The sequence below is a fragment of the Lates calcarifer genome, unplaced genomic scaffold (assembly GCF_001640805.2).
Source record: "Lates calcarifer isolate ASB-BC8 unplaced genomic scaffold, TLL_Latcal_v3 _unitig_4817_quiver_941, whole genome shotgun sequence".
Classification (NCBI taxonomy): Eukaryota; Metazoa; Chordata; class Actinopteri; family Centropomidae; genus Lates; species Lates calcarifer.
Window position 1 is genome coordinate 21,044 of NW_026117126.1, and position 18,286 is coordinate 39,329.

The 18,286-nt window shown below is 39.8% G+C and overlaps 2 protein-coding genes and 1 long non-coding RNA gene across 4 annotated transcripts; 2 read left to right on the forward strand and 1 right to left on the reverse strand.

The window, feature by feature from the left end:
* Nucleotides 1-37: 37 nt before the first annotated feature.
* Nucleotides 38-18,017, reverse strand: LOC108902385 (low affinity immunoglobulin gamma Fc region receptor II-a). 2 transcript variants are annotated; one of them, XM_051068551.1, is made up of 11 exons: nucleotides 17,511-18,017; nucleotides 17,360-17,419; nucleotides 3,912-4,175; nucleotides 3,046-3,291; nucleotides 2,592-2,786; nucleotides 2,305-2,340; nucleotides 2,074-2,148; nucleotides 1,731-1,805; nucleotides 1,573-1,641; nucleotides 871-968; nucleotides 38-473 (listed from the first exon to the last, which is right to left on the reverse strand). In XM_051068551.1, the coding sequence occupies exons 1-11, from the start codon at nucleotides 17,539-17,541 to the stop codon at nucleotides 450-452; spliced, it is 1,173 nt and encodes a 390-aa protein (XP_050924508.1). In that variant the 5' UTR covers nucleotides 17,542-18,017; the 3' UTR covers nucleotides 38-449. The 2 variants fall into 2 exon arrangements, with proteins under 2 accessions (XP_050924508.1, XP_018559762.2); XM_018704246.2 differs by lacking the exons at nucleotides 38-473; nucleotides 871-968; nucleotides 1,573-1,641; ... (4 more) ...; nucleotides 3,046-3,291; nucleotides 3,912-4,175 and adding exons at nucleotides 14,737-15,346; nucleotides 15,498-15,743; nucleotides 16,039-16,284; nucleotides 16,911-17,174.
* LOC108902386 (butyrophilin subfamily 3 member A2) lies at nucleotides 7,352-13,270 on the forward strand. Its single transcript, XM_051068549.1, has 11 exons — nucleotides 7,352-7,582; nucleotides 8,042-8,141; nucleotides 8,461-8,799; nucleotides 9,102-9,395; nucleotides 9,488-9,616; nucleotides 9,724-9,812; nucleotides 9,947-9,997; nucleotides 10,349-10,435; nucleotides 10,628-10,732; nucleotides 12,335-12,439; nucleotides 12,777-13,270. The coding sequence occupies exons 1-11, from the start codon at nucleotides 7,574-7,576 to the stop codon at nucleotides 12,912-12,914; spliced, it is 1,446 nt and encodes a 481-aa protein (XP_050924506.1). The 5' UTR covers nucleotides 7,352-7,573; the 3' UTR covers nucleotides 12,915-13,270.
* LOC127140547 (uncharacterized) lies at nucleotides 13,734-14,600 on the forward strand. Its single transcript, XR_007811033.1, has 2 exons — nucleotides 13,734-14,144; nucleotides 14,231-14,600. It is a non-coding gene; the product is annotated as an uncharacterized LOC127140547 (long non-coding RNA).
* Nucleotides 18,018-18,286: the final 269 nt, after the last annotated feature.

An 18,286-nucleotide genomic window follows, 5' to 3' on the forward strand; every position in this document is an offset into this window, starting at 1 on the left:
ACCCAGAGCACAAGAAAGAAAAACCTCACGATAAAAGAATCACACAGGAATCGTACAATATGTTGAGAAAATACAGTTGTGCTGAGTATATACACACCCTCATCATTACTACACCACTACTCCATGAGGAGCACAGGTCATCCATAAAGGACCTCCATCAGAGTCGAAGTATCCCATAAACAGTTCATTACTCATCAGACCAGGAAGTAGTGTGTGGATATCTTCCTGACCTCTCAGCCATAGCTGAATTAAATCAATTTTATTTCTTCTACTTGTTTCACTACAGAGAAAACACAAAATGCAAGTAAAAAGTAAGTGAAAGTAACTAATTCTGTTGAGACCTATTACAGCCAAGTAAGAAAACTTCAAAACGCATAAATACACTAATTATTATCTGTCACTTCCTCTCTTCGATGTTAGTCCAACAGATCAGTCTCTCCTTTCTTCAGTCAGGAGTCTCTGCTCTTTGTGACCTGTAAGACAGAAGATATAAAAACTATATCTGTGGTAAATGATTCCAAACTCAAAGCTCACTCACTCAGCTTTCCTCTGAGCTTTCAGTCATATCCCAGGCCTTCCTCAGTGAATGAAAGCTGCTCAGGTGTTAAATACTTCAAACTAAATAGAGACACAGCACTAAGGTCCTGTAATGACACAGTCCCATTCACTGATGAAGGCACTGTGTGGCTGAAAGCTCAGGAAAAGGCTACATAATTTAATCTTGACTTTAAAATATTTGACAATGGAAATGAGCTTCTGAGATTGTGAAAGAAATGCTTTGCTTTATTTGCTTCAAAATAAACTGAATACATCTCCCCTGAGCTTTAAGGATCATCTTCAGCTGGAGGCCAGAGTAACCATCAGTTTTACCTGGACAACAGAGTAGGCAATGCATTCCTCTGTCAGACCGGAGTCTTTGTCTGCTGAGGCGTTCAGGGTCACTGTGGAGCTGGATAATCCTGATTCAGCTTTGGAAACAAGGAGAAATCACGTTTCATTTTATGAATGAGAGATTTCACTAAGACTATGAAGTATTCCTTTGTGATATTTATTTAGTCACCTTCAAGTCAAGCCTTTTATTTTTAGCCACAACAAAGGTCAGTATCAAAGAATCCTAGAATCTTCAATATTCTGCTTTTTGTCAGTTCTATTCAACACTTCTGTTCTAAGGTGTCTCTATTACTGACACAATGTTTATTAATTCACAGTGTTTGGGTTTGTTTGACCTTAATTAGGTAAAACCAGGTTCATCTGTAGCTCTGAGGTGTAATGACATCTGAATCCTCTAGGTGATGCTGGCAGGCGTTAAGACTTGTCACTCTAACCTTCTATGTAAATGTTCTGTCAGTCTAACCCTATGAATCTTGTAAAAACACCATCTCACATGTTCAAATCCATCAAACTTCAGGAAAAATTCACTTCACAAATCATGCATGTATTTTAAAACTTTAAATCAAGTTCAAATACACATAATGATTAGTGATGAGACTTCATGCAGAAACATTATGAGCTGTGATGAATACAGATTTTGTGAGCGTCATGAACCACGCAGTGTTTTAATAAGATACGAACCAGGCTGGAGAGCTTGTGGAGTCTTAGTGACGTTCACAGCAGAGTAAAGAGGCTGATGTGAGGACTCATCTGAACAGGAGGAACCATCAGTGAGCAACACACTGACACAGGAGTTAATAATACATCTATGAAGTGACAGATCAACAGAGGCCTCTTACCTTCTTCTGTCTGTGGGTCTCTGCTGTGGTTTGTCTGAAGGCAGAGGCTCAAATTATCAGCAGCGTCTGCAGCGTCTAAAACAGAACACCACAACAAGAGGAAGCAAAAATAATTCACATGTCAGCACGCAGCAGCCTCTCCTGTTAACAACACCTCAACCGACACTCACACCTCATCGAATAATTTTAGTTTTCTCAGTGGCTAACATACGTTAAGATGTCAGACATATAACTTAGTCTCAAAATAAGAAGTGTATGTGTTCTTATAAGATTCAGTCTTACTGTGTTCTTCATCTTCATTTTAAAGAAAAGAAAAAGAAAAAGAAAACAAAGTAAAATAAACCTTCATCCTTCCTCGGTTTTGTGACAACTGCGTACGTCACTCTGTTTGGATCATCTGCATCGTCCTCTGCAGAGACTGAAACATAAAAGACAGACTGCATTATAATATTATACTCACACGTAGAGGGCTGGAAGGTAGACAGGTACAGCTGTACATAAACACAGCACATTAACATCTTACATCAAACAAAATGACATTGTTTTCGTACTACTGGCACTATTTTGCACTCACCTGAGTGTGATGCTGCTGTTGGTGTTTTTGAGGAAACTGATGGATGGAAGAACAATAATACTGATTTAAATTATACTATTTCAAAAACAACATAGAATGTTCTTAAACAATTCTGTGTACTGTTTTGTGCACTTTGGAAAATGGATGTTATTCATGTTTAAGTTGTGCCGATAAGAAACAAAAACTGTGCTGGGATGCCATGAGCTTGATGGGAACAGCTGTTTTACTATGTGTTTCTTTGGCAGTTATTTACAGACAATATATTAGGAGAAGTAGTTTTTCTTTACCTCTGAGTTTCCTAAAATGAAGAAATCCCACCACCAGCAGAACCAGAGCTAACGTTAAAATGGCGACAACGATCCACAGCAGGATGGAGACTTCATTGGAGTCAGAGCCATCTGAGTGGGGTGCTGGATGAGGTGGTGGAGAGGTGGTAGAAACAGGATTTGCTGTACCATTACAAATGGCATGTGGTATAGATTCTAATGTAGAGATACAGAACAGAATATAGATATCTACTCTAAACATAATGAAGTTGAAAAACATATTTACATATCAAATCATGATTCTACATTGCAGAATAATCTGTAAAGCTGTATAGGAAAATGGCATTAAACTAAATTAGCCCAGGTGATGTGTAAAGATTTCCCATGAACAAAAGCATGGCTACAACGTTGTAATCAGCACCAATCCTAGCCATACAACATCTTTTTGTTTGCTTGACAGATTGTTGTGTCTCACCTGTCACAGTCAGCCAGCTTTCTGGTGACGTTCCAAAACTCGTAAATGTGCATTTATAGAGCCCCTCGCTTGATTTGGAAACATTGTTAATGATCATCTCCCCTGCAGGACTGCTGTGTATTAATTGTCCGTCTTTGTAGAAATCAGCTTGGGGGTTGGTGGAGGTCGTCTTGTTTCTGCAGCGCAGAGTCACATCATCTCCCTCCATCACAGGACGAGCAGGACTCTCCAGGATCACAGAACCAGCTGAACAACAGGTTGAAAAAAATGAATTGTTAGATATTTTATGAACACGTGGAGTTACTCACAATGGGAAATTTTGCAGGAGTGTAACAGGTGAGGAAAAAAAAACAGTGTGCAAATACAGAGGCAAGAATACAGAATAATGTAGATTTGGGAAATAATATGCACAAATCTGAAACAGACAGACAGGAACAAATACATCAGAAGTAACATATTAGTGTATTGTGGTGTATCATCAGCATAGCAATGGATATTCACTAAATGAAAACATTTAAGGCTGAGAAGCATGTAAGTTCTGTAGAGAGCATCTTTATAGACAAGTATACATTAATTTATACATTTTGGCAAACACCAACCAACCACCAACCTTAACCAGGTAGAATAAAAAAAATCTCTGAAAAGTTTCACCACCATAGCAATATGTATAAATATATTTTATTCTAGATTTTTTAATTTAATTATAAAAAAATATATGTGAAATGAATTTACTGTCTAAACCTAATCAGTGTCAATTTATTGATCTTTATCAGTCAAGTGTCATCCTGAACATACTGGATGAAAAATCTTAGATTACTACAACTTTAACATAGATATGTATGGTTTAAGAAAAACAGTAAACATACCAGTGACAGTGATGTTGACTGTGCTGCTTCTCTCTCCTTCTTTTGTCTCACACCAGTATTCTCCACTGTCTGATGGATAGGCTCTCTCTATTTTGCAGAAGGACCCCATTGATGTCCTCTTTATATCACACACTGGTTTGAATTCCTCAGCATCCCTGATCACTCTCAGGTCGCTCAGACCACCAAACCCAACACATTCAAAAGAAACTGGTTCAAATTCAAAGTACTGCAGTCTGTTTGGAGTGATACGAAGGAAATCTGCATCTGAAACAGAGAAAGAAATGAAACATTCAGAATACATAAAATATCTAATAATATATATAATATTAAACAAAACTACAGAAATCTAGATTATATCAATCAATCATATATATCATCAAACAAACACAGATGAAAAGGTTTAGGTCAGTTCTCTGTTAAAGAGAATCTGTAGGATTTTCTATCAGTCACTCACCTGTTTTCTGAGTGTAACTGTTCTGAGCTTGAGTCCTCAGTAAAATGAGTTGAAGCATCACTGGATGAACAAGAGAACAAAGTAGCAGATCAGACACAGGAGCTTTGATACACAGGAACATATGAAAGTAAAGCTGAGAGTCAGTACTCACTCAGTCTGAAGCAGAGAGCTGTGACCTCCATGATGTCTCACTGCTGACTGACTGAGCCTCAGACTGAAACACAACTTCAACATGTAGGTGACAACTTCCTCTTCCTGTGCACTTTATTTCTGATGTTGAAGAGAAAGTTGAGGCCAGAGTCACAGTGGCTTCAGTCAGTCACAGTCTGTCAGTCTTTGAGTTTTACACTCTCACTAAAGGGGGACCAACAATCCCAGACTTTCTATCTGGTTCAGGTACCCCTCAGTTAGTTTAGCAATCCCCAAGATTTTTAGGCTGCTCTTTTTTGCCCCTGCCTTCTGAGGTGGGTTTGTATATCAGTGCTAAAAAAAAAAAATACTAAGTAAATCACAAATAAAATGTCTGCCCTCAAAATGTTACTTAAACTGGATCAGTGGAGTTGTGGAGGATAAGTTTAGGACATAGGCGTTTCTAGCCCATTTTTGGGGGTGCTGAAGCACCCCTAAAATTTGAGAGATTTGAATTTTTTTTCTTTACTGTATATCCTTTTTTTTTAACAAGCTAAAAAAGCGTTGAAACCATACAGTACTTGGTTGAAACGTAATATTTAACAAAAATACACCAGCAGCACCCCCCCACCCCCCCTCCGCCTCAAAAATGGTTTGATCCACCCCATGCGGGCCACCTTTCCAGGGCTCTGAGCGCTCTATCTGCACATAGCAATACGCTGCCTTTACCTCAGTGGTGTAAGTACATGGCTTAAACCAGGATATATATGGCGCAATTGTTAACTTTGATCACCGATCACAGGGATCATTCATAAATCTGCCAATATCGATCACAGAATGATAAGAGACGGCTCGACTAACGTCGGCACATGTTGCACATTGCAATTAAAATAACAGTCCAAAAAATAAGTCCATGGTCACTTTTTTGAATGTTTGGTACTCACTATAGGAGGCTGGTTTACTCCAGAAACATACATACTGTTTATGTGTATGTTGAGGAGCTGCTGTATCAAAATGAATTGTCTTCCCCCATAAATTAGGATTACGATATGTTTCTGTTACGATTCCATCCATTCTTCTTTTGCTGTGGCTCAGCATTTAAATAACCTTTATCAGATTTGATGGTTTAGTCACAGACTTTCCCAAAAAGTGTTATGCTTTTCTTACACAAATGTGGGAATGAAATTGTGTTAAAATGTGAAAAACAGTGAAATTTATCTTGCCTGGCCGGCAGCTCTCTGGGTGCTCAGCACCCTAAACCTCTGATCCTAGAATCGCCCCTGGTTTAGGATATTAGGATAAGAGATTCAGGGTAGACCACTCAATAGTCTCTGCACATGACGCAATAATAACTTGTGGCCACAAGATGTCACTGCAGAATCTGAGTCAAATCAAAGAAAACCTATATTAAAGACCACACACACTAACTGTCTAAACTGCCATACAAAAGGTGCATTAAGTCTTAACTAACTAAATCTAACTAATTAATCTCCTGCAGGCCTGCAGCACTACTTCCAGCGTGCTACAGTCAGGATAATAATAAAGCACAGTAACTCCTCACATTTAAATATAGGTTTTCCTTGATTGATTAATATAGGTTGATTTGACATGCTCAGATTTTCCAGTGACATCTTGTGGCCACAAGTTATTATTGCATCACATGTGCAGAGGCCATTTAATGACCTACTCTGAATCTCTTATCCTTAAATCCTGGACTTTTCTGACTCCACTGATCCAGGTTTAAGTAACATTTTAAAGGCAACTGTTTCATTTACTGACTTTACAGAGAGACCTGATACTGTAGCTGCAACAAAATTACCTAAATATTTCTGTTCTTCCTTCAGTGATAAATTAGCAGATCCATCACAGAGCTCATGATGCTGCAGTTTTCCAACTGGAGGTTTTGATTGCAGTTGTATTATTTTATAGTCATCTAAATCAGTGATCAGTTACCTGGCAACAGGCTCAAAGTTCAGCTGTTTCAAGCTGCACTCAAAATGAAACTGAACTTGGGAACAAAGACCTAATTCTCATGCTGTGTTGTTGTTGATGATGTTTAATAACTTACTCATTTACGTATAGTATTTCTAGCTTAAGCCTTTAATTATGTAAATCTGAATTTCAGTTTTCTTTGAACATACTATTTTAATTGAAATTGCGGAATATTGTTTTCTATTAACCAATAATTCCTCTACAAGTGAGTACACTCTTATCCATGTGGTTTTTATGTTGACTTTGTCTTTCCACACTTTAAAGAGACTTAGACTTAGACTTAGACTAGACTTTATTGATCCCTTGGGATGACTCCCTCAGGGAAATTAAGTTTCCAGCAACTCATCTCTGCCACCGTCACCAGAAAGTCCAGCTTCATGCCGACCACAGAGCCGGCCCGCCTGATCAGTTTATCCAGTCTGGATGTGTCCTTCTTGGATATGCTGCCCCCCAGCACACCACAGTGTAAAAGAGGACACTGGCAACCACAGACCGGTAAAACATCCACAGCAGTTTGCTGCACATGTTGAAGGACCACAGTCTCCTTGGGAAGTACAGCCTTGTGTCATACCCATACAGGTGGCTGGTGTGTGTTGTCCAGTCCAGTTTATTGTCCAACCACAGCCTGAGGTATTTTTAACAGTCCACAGCCTCCACCTCAGCTCCCTCTAACAGGACTGGTCGCGGTCTTGGTCTGGACCTCTCAAAGTCAAAGACCAGCTCCTTGGTCTTAGAGGTGTTGAGCTGCCTTGAGCTGCTAGCCTCAGGGTGCTGTGTCTGCAGCCTTGCTGTGACAGAGTAGATCCTCTCTCAGGCAGTGGCCGCTTCCGCACTCGGAGGGATGTAACACCTAGGGTGATCACGTGACTGAACTCCCTCGGCAGGTAATCTGACCGCAGGGTGACAGCTGGAGGTCACGGCAACAGACTGTCTTTACGGAGTAAAAACACTGAATGGCTATACTTTAAAGTTTAGGATAAGATAAATTTACATTCTGCAGGTTATAAACCAGATCTGGACAAGGTCAACAGCCTTTTAATGACTTACAGACCCTGGCAGCGCAGTCGGTCGAACTGACGGACACTTCATGCAACAGGTAGGTCGTCGTCTTCATTTAATGTTGCTTAGTCTTTTGAAAATAGGTCTGTATTCAGAGCTATCGCTCTTTTAAGGAAGGCTAAAATATCAAACAATTTGGGCTGTGTACAAAATAATAATAAAAAACCTTTGAAATTCAGTAAGGAGTAGACTTGCCAGGTTGAAAAGAAAAGTGAAAGTATAACTCAGTCGACAGTATTACATATGGATTCTCTGTTGGACCTTACTGTGCATAATGTACTACTAAAAAGGCAAACAGTGGTGGAAATCAAAAGAAATTTACACATTGAAGTACTGTGTCAATTCCAATGGAGCAGTGCTTGGTAAAGTCAGTTTAATCACAAAGCCTGCTCTGGTTTATTTACTGTATTTATGACTGAAGCATTTATTCTGTTGAAACACCAGTTCTAAACTTTATTTTTCCATAAAAACTTCCACTGGTCTCTGTCAATTTTAGAACTTCAGGATGTTTCCCCTGATGAATGAACTGTTCCTTCAGTCTTCGTTCCGACCCCTGAGTGTTTTGGTTTTTCACCTTCTCCTCACACACTCTCAAAGTAAGTCACACATAAATACAGCTTTAAGGTCAAGGAAAGTCAGGCTTTGGATCATAAGTATAAAATGACATTAATATATGACATGAAATGAAGACTGTTGTTTTGGGTTTTGTGACACTGGTACTTTAGTTATTCAAACAACTTTCCTCTGAGGGAAAAAGCTAAATGTGGCTTCTCCCTCTTTCAAGTTTCCATGTATGTGGGGCAGATAATTAGTGTAGACTTGATATATTTCATTTCATGGTGGACATAGAACCTTATAAACAGGTTTAACTAGTTCCTTCTGCTTTAATAAATAAACATGTTGACTTCTTTCCAGGTCAGTCTCAGCTGATTGGTCCATCTCAGCCAATAGTGGCAACAGTTGGTGATGATGTCATTTTGCCATGTCACCTGGATCCTGCAGAGGATGTTGGTACCATGATATTGGAGTGGACAAGACCTGACCTGAAGCCTATATACGTCCATATGAGGCGTGCTGGTCAGGACCTTGTAGATAAACATCCCTCATACATAGGACGAACCTCACTGTTCATTAATGAACTGAAACATGGAAACATTTCACTGAAACTGTCCAAAGTCAAACTGTCTGATGGAGGAACGTACCACTGCTTCATTCCAAAACTGGATAAAAGATCTTCTGTTGAGCTTGTTGTTGGTAAGTGGACTCACACTGTATTTAAATACTGTAGTTTTGTGTGGTCTGTGCATCTGGTGAAGAATTCTGGTAGGGTCAACATGAGGAGGTTGGGCAATGAATAAACTTGTTGCTGTTACTGTTCTACCTCTCGTCTTCATCACCATCTCTCTGTCGTCCTCTCTCTCATCGTCTCATCATCTCGTCCTGTATCTCTTCACTTCTTTTCAGCTTCCTCTGTGTCAGTGAAGAAAGAAAACTCAGGGTTAGATGATCATATATTTATGTTGCGGACTACTGTTTATTTTTTTCCTTTTCCTCAGCATCAGGTGCTGCCTCCTCACCTGTCATCAGTTTATCAGGGACTGACAGTAACAGAGGAGCAGTGGTGTTAGAGTGTGAGTCTAAAGGCTGGTATCCAGAGCCTGAGGTGTTGTGGCTGGACGGTGAGGGAAACCTCCTCTCTGCTGGACCTACAGAGACAGTCAGAGGTCCTGATGACCTCTATACTGTCAGCAGCAGAGTGACTGTGGAGAAGAGACACAGCAACAGCTTCACCTGTAGAGTCCAACAGAACAAAACCAACCAGACCAGAGAGACAGAGATACGTATACCAGGTAGGAACTACATGTTTTTACAGTTTTAGTTTGAAACAGCTGAGGTCCAGTTTTATCTCACTGTCATGTTGTTCTGTCTTTTATCATTTCAGATGATTTCTTTAAGGTCCAGTCCAGTTCTTCTTCTGTCATCATTGGTTTGGCTGTTAGTTTGGCTGTTTGCATCGTGGTCATTCTCTCACTGGTTTTTTGTCTGTGGAAGAAGAGACAAGACAAAACCAGTAAGTAACAAATGAATTTCACTGCTTCATCAATGTCAAGTTATCTCCACAGGTTTTAATGGGAACAGTTAATTATACAGTGATATTTGAAACTGTGTAAATTAAAGAGCAAAACGACTCTACAAGAAACAAAACTGAAGGAGGAGGAGAGGAAATGACGCCCATGAGAGAAACAGTGGACGGGAACACAAATCATGTGAGTAAATAAAAAAGACAAAGGAGAAAAATAACAAGGACAAAAAATCTTTACGTCTAGAAACCAGATCTGTGAAACAAGAGCAGCTCTGACAGGTTTTAAAAAAGAACATGAGTCTTTTTTTCTCTTTTCAGCCTCAGTCTGGAGGAAGAGGAGCTGCTGCATCCCGTTCTTCTTTCCCTCCAGTAAGTGGTCACAGTATCAGAACAGTAACACACTGAGGACCCACAAAGAGCATCACTGGTCTCATCTCTGAGCCAGCTGAGCCAATCACAGACACTGACCTGCAGCCAGAGGCAGGAGAGGATTCTTCATTTCTAATCAGAACAGTTATGATAGAAATGAATCTTGGTGATGTGGTGTGTATGGGTTAAAGTGTGTATAATAATCCTGCTGTATTTTTATTGTATTGTCACCTCGTATCTTCAAATGTGATGCAACAGCTCTGTAACACATTTCAACATTGTCCAACATTGTGTGTGGTGTTTTCTGTCAGACGTCACCTCATCTGTGTCGTCTTCTTCTTTCACTTTAAGTGGAGGATCATTTCCACACAGAAGCTGCAGGAGCTGCAGAGGAGGACTCAGAGCCTGGAGGAGGAGCTGCAGACTAAAAAAGAGGAGGTTTGTATCTGTACTTTTCACAAAACCTTTGTTGCTGTGTCTATGATGGCGTTATGAACATTGCTTTTTAATCTGCTGTGTATTTGCAGCAGCTGCACATAAATGGAAAATCTGATGAGACTAATATACATCTTTTTTCTATGAAATGTGTCCACCTCATCTTTCCTCTGTTCTCTGTCTCTTTCCTCTCAGGTTGAAGGCAAACAAAAAGAAATCCAGCAGCTCCAGGATCAGAATCATCAGCAGCAAACAGAGCTTCAGAGACTGAACCAGGAGCTGGAGAACAAGAACAAACAGGTTCATCTGTTCAGTTAGTTTAGTTTAGTTACTGGTTTTCCTTCAGTCCACATGTTTGTTCAAATCTCTTTCAGTTTTTCTCATATTTTCTTATTTTCCTCTTTGTTTCATCATGTCCTCTGTGAATGTAGATGACTGACATGTTACTCAGCTCTTTCTCTCTGCATCTTCTCCACATCACACTCATTAGTCTCCAGCCTTGTTTGTCCTCAGTTTGTCCTTGAACGCCTCACAGCTGCAGTTAACTAATATGATGAGTGATTGAATTCAAACATATCAGTTGAAGTGGAGGTTGAGGTTGAATGAATGGTTGAAGATGAGAGTGTAGAGCTGTTAAAGTCTTGTTGATGAACAGCTGATGTAGAAATGTGTCCACACATGAATGTAATGTTAAATCATGTGTTTGTCTTCATCTCTGTTGTGTCTGTTAGTTGGAGAGTCAGCTCTCAGAGGAGAAGAAGAACAGGATGGAGGCTGAGAGGAAGATGAAAGAGGAGCTGCAGAAGACAAAAACTGAGGTTCATCTTTTACCTAAACCAGTCAGCTGTTTTTATCTCACTGATCTGTGGATGAGACTGAGGCAACTTAAACTATCAATGAGAACAAATCAGAGTCAGTGAACATCTGATCTTCAGACTGAACTCAACACAGAGAAGAATCCAATCAGTTTATTTTCCTTTGAGAGCAGATTGATGAAAGATTGTTTTAAGACATCAGCTGTTAATAAGAATCCACACAGACACAATCAGTGATTTGTGTTCATTTACTGAATATAAAGAATCATCTCTCTTCACCTCTGTCCTTCCTCACAGATGGAGAAGAAGCTGCAGGATGAGCAGAGGAGGAGGATGGAGGCTGAGAAACAGCTGAACTCAGAGGTTCATGTTTTCACTCAGATCAATCAGCTGTCTGTTCATCTGTGTGTTATCTTCTCCAACACTGATCTGTAGCAGAGACACAGACTGTAAATCCCTGTTTCTGAGGCTGAGCTCCAGTCTCACTGTTCCACAGAGAAGGACTCAGTCTGTTCATTGTCCTGTGAAGCATCAGATTAATTCAGCTGAGCCTCTGTGGTTTAAATAGTTCAACAATGATCACTGTGAGAGCTCAGAGCTCTTTATCTGCAGCAGCTCTGCATGAATGACACCAATAGATCCTTGTTTTCTTCTTTCAAACTAATACAAATGTGTCCACCTCATCTTTCCTCTGTTCTCTGTCTCTTTCCTCAGGTTAAAGACAGAGGAGCTGAAATCCAGATCCAGGATCAGAACAGAGACCTGCAGAGACTGAACCAGGAGCTGAAGGACAAGAACAAACAGGTTAAATTACTCGTTAGTTATTACTATGAGTTATTGATTTTCCTTCAGTCCACATGTTTGTTCAAATCTCTTTCAGTTTTTCTTTCTCATATTCTCTTGTTTTATTCTCAAAGTCTCTCATTGTTTATTTATTAAACTACAAAACAATAAACATGTAAACAGATCATATCTAAAAATACTAGAGTTTTTACCTCAGCTGTGATTGTGTTGTATCATCACTGACATTCTTTACAAACATCATGTCTCACATCAACTCTTTCTCCTCGTCTCTCTACAACCTCAGCTGGAGAGAAACCAAACTGCTGCCAACGCACAGCTGCAGCAGGAGAGAGAGAGAAGGGTTAATGCTGAGAGAGAAGTGGAGAGACTGAAGGATCAGACAAAGCAGGTTAATGTGATCATCATGTCCTCTGTGAATGTAGATGACTGACATGTTACTCAGCTCTTTCTCTCTGCATCTTCTCCACATCACACTCATTAGTCTCCAGCCTTGTTTGTCCTGTTTGTCCTTGAACGCCTCACAGCTGCACTGTGTTCCACCTCCTTTACTGATTTATTCAGTTTTTAGGTTGTTACAAGAAAAAATACAAACATCAAACAAGTGAGACGATTAAGTTAAAAATAGACAAAAACAGCATGCTAACCTTGGTGTTTGTTTCTTAATTTACTGTGTGTGTGTGTGTGTGTGTGTGTGTGTGTGTGTGTGTGTGTGGTCTCCCTCTCAGTCAGCAGAGACACAGAGTTCAACCACAGGATCCATCATTGTGGATCAGATCGACCCTCAGGGCAAATCCGTCCGTCTGAGAAACCAGTCTGATAAGGTAACATTGTTGTTGGTGTGTTTGAATGAACAGTCTCTGTAGTGTATATGTGTAACAACATGCTAACAAAGTTTCTAGTTATTCCACACAGAGTCTGAGGTTAAACATGGTGAGGTTCATGTCATTAAAGAGGCTGTTCCAGTTAAATAACCATCACTGATGGAGAAAAGACCATCAGCTCATTTCACTGAGTCAGAACCAGAGGAGCAGACTTTGACCTGATGATGTTTCTATTCAGGCTGAGAAATGACATGAAGACTTGTGTTACCTGCAGAGAGAAGACACCATGAGTCAATATGTACAGAGGAATCACACAGACTGAAGATACTGTGGTGATTTGTTAGTGTGTCTTTGTGTCGTCTCTCCTCTGCTCAATAATTATCTCTAACACAGGATCAACCACTGGAAGGCTTTTGGTTAGAATGAGCTATCTGTATCTCCATCTCCACAGGGAGCAGGTCCTCTTCCACAGAGTCCCCCATGCTGCATCAAACCAAACAGTGGCTCTGTACAGAGCCTTTCATGTTGTTACAGCTTGGTACATGTCTATGATTCTACAGACACTAACACAGAACATGACAGACTGTCACAGAGACATGAAATGAATCTAGAGCACATAAAGCAGCTGAATAACACAAATAAATATGTAGCTTTCATGTTAGGAAAAGTTACAGTAGAAAGAAAGTAGAATCTCATCCTGTTACAGGCTGAAGATGTTTGGTGAAAACTGCTCATGGTGATTTGTCAGAGTCTCTGTCTCATCTTCTTTCATATAATCATTTCATACAGGATCAACAGCTGGACGGCTGGAGGATGGATGTAAAGGTCGATGACAGAAAACCAATCGTATACACATTTAGATCCTTCACTCTCGGAGCTGGACAGACTGTCACTGTGAGTCTCTCTTCATTTCTCTGTGTGTGTTAGTTGTTGACTACATGAAGCTGCAGCTGAAACTCTGCAGACTGACTCTGCTTCAAACATCACTGACTTCACCTGAAATAAAACCTTTAGTGCTGTGATGACCCAGTGATAGTCTACTGCAGAACCAAATGCCATGTTTGCTTCTTTATGTTTGACTCATGATTGATTCACAGTTTAACCTCCAAATGTTCACTTGTCTGGTAAATCAGTGATGTGTGTTCTTTTCAGATCTGGGCTTCAGATAGTGGTGTCAAAGACTCTTACCCCACTGACCTGGTGTGGAGTGGTCAGAAATCTTTAGGCCATGGAAACCAAACAGTGGTCACTGTCTTCAGCAGCTCTGGACAGGTCTGACATTACTCTGCATCACACACCTTCACAAACACACTGCTCTGACTCATGTTTGTTTCTTTTTCTTTCTCTGTCACCAACAGGAAGTGACCACGAAGACATTTACAGCCAAACATGGACTATGCGCTGTGAGCTAACAGCCATGAAGACTCCAATAAAACACAACCAGAACAGAACAACCGTTATTCTAGACTCTTAGTGTTTTTAAGAGTCCACATGCTCATGTACATGTTTTACAATATTTGCTTTGAAAAACATTTAAGATAAAACTGTATAAAGTCATATTTGTACTTTGTACTGATAAATCAACAACTGAGCTTCTTTTATTTTCCATGTTTTGTGCATCAAGCCAGTGTTGTGACCTGTGTGAAGGCTGTGATCATACATCAGCAGGAAAGTTTCAACCTGGATGTTTTTATTCATGTAAGAGTGAAATAAATCTGTCCATCTCCAGTCTTCCTGTTGCTGTTCAGATCCTGTTTTCTTAATGTGTGGGAACGAGATCAGTTTATTAAAGCATAACCACGACTTAATGATTTCACTCCCACACATTATTAATTCATTGCCATGCAACAAATCCTCATCAAGTGTTTCTTATTTTCTGGGGTTATTTTTAAACTAATGCAGAAGTTTCATTTAACATCTGCTAATTTAACTCATACGTCTTTATCAGCGTCTCCTCGTCTACATTAACACATTTTCTCGTGTGGTTTGTTTCTGAGCTCAAACTGTCAGCAGCATCTGCAGCATCTAAAACACACAGACCAACACACAGTGAGAAAACTGACAGGAGGCTTTTTAAAAATAGTCCATGCATCAGTCAGAACATCTGTGGGTTTGAACCTTTTCTGAGTGTGAGAAAGTTCAACAGCTCCTGCAGCTCAGATCATCAACATGAGATACAGAGACGTTTGACTCTTTATATCAACTTCAAGAAAAGATGTTTTTGTGAAATCAGATCTATGATGAGATGTCTTCTGCTTCATTATCTTAATGAAGACGCTAACTTCCAGGTTACTGGTCATTTATCAGTCAGTTCTCTTTACATGTGAGCATCAGTTATCTGTGTGTAACTCTGAGTTTCCCACAGTGCATCAGTCCCAGCAGCAGCAGCAGCAGAGCCACCATCACAATGGTGAACACAGTTCTTATGATCAGGTAAATGTGAGATGAAGGAGGACAAGTCTCTCTGTGAAGAGCTGAAAAGACAAAGAGGATGTATCTGCTGTAACATGATCTGGCATAATCTGAAAATGAGCTGCGCTGGTTTTCTGCTTTTTAAAGAAACATTAGTAAAAAAAATCAATGATGAAAAGTCAGAAATGAATAGTTCAAACTGCAGTGATGTACCTGTGACAGTCAGTCTGCTCTCTGCTGAGTCTCCAGATCCAGAGATGCTGCACCTGTACAGTCCTTCATCAGACCTGGAGACATTGTTAATGGTCATCTCTCCTGCAGGACTGCGGTGTATTAACGTGCCGTCTTTGTAGAAATCAGCTCGGAGGTTGGTGGGATTTCTTTTGTCTCTGCATCTCAGACTCACAGAGTCTCCCTCCATCGCAGGCAGAGCAGGACTCTCCAGGATCACAGAACCATCTGAACAACATGTAGGAAAAAACGAAAAAACAGATGTTTTATCTTCAGCGTTGCAGTTACACACAACAGATGAGGAAAAACTTTGTGTGTTAGCATGAAGACAATACAAAGAAAATCCCTACACACACACACACACACACACACACACAGAGAGAGAACAAGTAAATCAGAGAGATAATAGTAATGTTAGTTTTACAGGTGAATTTACATTATACAAGAAAAGCTAAATAAAATGTGATTTAATATGTACCTGTGACACTCAGTTTTGTGTGTTCGACAGATTGTTGTGTCTCACCTGTCACAGTCAGCCAGCTTTCTGGTGACGTTCCAAAACTCGGAAATGTGCATTTATAGAACCCCTCACTCGATTTGGAAACATTGTTAATGATCATCTCCCCTGCAGGACTGCTGTGTATTAATTGTCCGTCTTTATAGAAATCAGCTTGGAGGTTGGTGGACTTTGTCTTGTTCCTGCAGCTCAGAGTCACAGAGTCTCCCTCCACCACAGAAAGAGCAGGACTCTCCAGGATCACAGAACCAGCTGAACAACAGGTTGAAAAAAATAAAGTAAAAGGTTTGACAGATGTTTTATGTCCAAACCTGGAGTTACTCACAATAGAAAGTTGAGCATAACTTTGACAGGTAAGAGGGCAAAACTCATAGTGTGAAAACACAGAAAACAGGTTACACCTAATAATGTAGAGCTGGGAGATAATATGCACCAAAATGAAACAGACGATGACTTTTCACCAAACGTTTCTAGATTGAGGATAAAAACACATGTAAATACTGTTCAAAGTATCTTCACAAGACATGAACAACAACAAGACATAACAACTACTGTTACTGTAACAGTGTTTATAGTTCATAGTATTTATAGGCAAGAGAAAGGTCACACACATCTGTACCATAGTTTAGAAATGACTCTGTGATATTTAGATAAATTATTTTAGATTTCACCATAGACACAGACCGAACACTGACTTTAGGAATGTAGAAAATTATCTGACCGTTAACGAATTTCAAGGAAAAGAGGATTGTATTTTGCATGATTCTATAAAATGTTGATCTGAATCAACCTTATCAGCCAAGTGTCATGCTGATCTATCTCAGATTATTATGAGTTTAACATAGATATGTATGGTTTAAGAAAATCAGTAAACCTACCAGTGACAGTGATGTTGACTGTGCTGCTTCTCTCTCCTTCTTTTGTCTCACACCAGTATTCTCCACTGTCTGATGGATATGCTCTCTCTATTCTGCAGAAGGACCCCATTGACGTCCTCTTTATATCACACACTGGTTTGAATTCCTCAGCATCCCTGATCACTCTCAGGTCGCTCAGACCACCAAACCCAACACATTCAAAAGAAACCGGTTCAAAATGAAAGTACTGCAGTCTGTTTGGAGTGACACGAAGAAAATCTGCATCTGAAACCAAGAAAGAAACAATCAGACCTGGAAAAATATTGAATAATGTATATAATATTAAACAAAACTACAGGAACCTAGATTATATCAATCAATCATATATATCATCAAACAAATACAAATGAAAAGGTTTAGGTCAGTTCTCTGTTAAAGAGGATCTGTAGGATTTTCTATCAGTCACTCACCTGTTTTCTGAGTGTAACTGTTCTGAGCTTGAGTCCTCAGTAAAATGAGTTGAAGCATCACTGGATGAACAAGAGAACAAAGTAGCAGATCAGACACAGGAGCTTTGATACACAGGAACATATGAAAGTAAAGCTGAGAGTCAGTACTCACTCAGTCTGAAGCAGAGAGCTGTGACCTCCATGATGTCTCACTGCTGACTGACTGAGCCTCAGACTGAAACACAACTTCAACATGTAGGTGACAACTTCCTCTTCCTGTGCACTTTATTTCTGATGTTGATGAGAAAGTTGAGGCCAGAGTCACAGTGGCTTCAGCACAGTCTGTCAGTCTTTGAGTTTTACGCTCTCACTAAAGGGGGACCAACAATCGCAGACCTTCTATCTGGTTCAGGTACCCCTCAGTTAGTTTAGCCATTCACCAGACGTGAAGGATGCTCTTTGTGCCTTCTGAGGTGTATGTTCATCACTGCTGCGAGAAAACTAGGAAACTATTTTTAATTTGGTTGACTGACAAATAACAACACGTCATGTATTCACTGCATCACTCAGACACCAAAGATGAACAGTTGTCTGCACATGTGCACCAAACTCTGTTACACATTGGCTCCAAGCAAAACGAATTTAGAAATGATCTGTAAAAAGAAAAAAGAAAAAAAAAGGCTGCATCATCAGAGTTTGATGAGAAGAAATGTAAATTGTAATTTAAAATTCCACCTGATTTTTCATGGCTGAGTCCAGACAGTCTACAAGGGACCCAGTTTAAACAGAATTATAGATGAAAATAAAAGAAAAAACTGGTCAGTTTCTGCTGCCACGTGATCAGCTAATATGGTTTCTGCTGATCACATTTGAAACTTTTCTGCCAAGTTTGGTTGTTATAGGCTTTAAAGCTTCTGACATAATGTTGTGTTTCTTATTGGGAAAAGA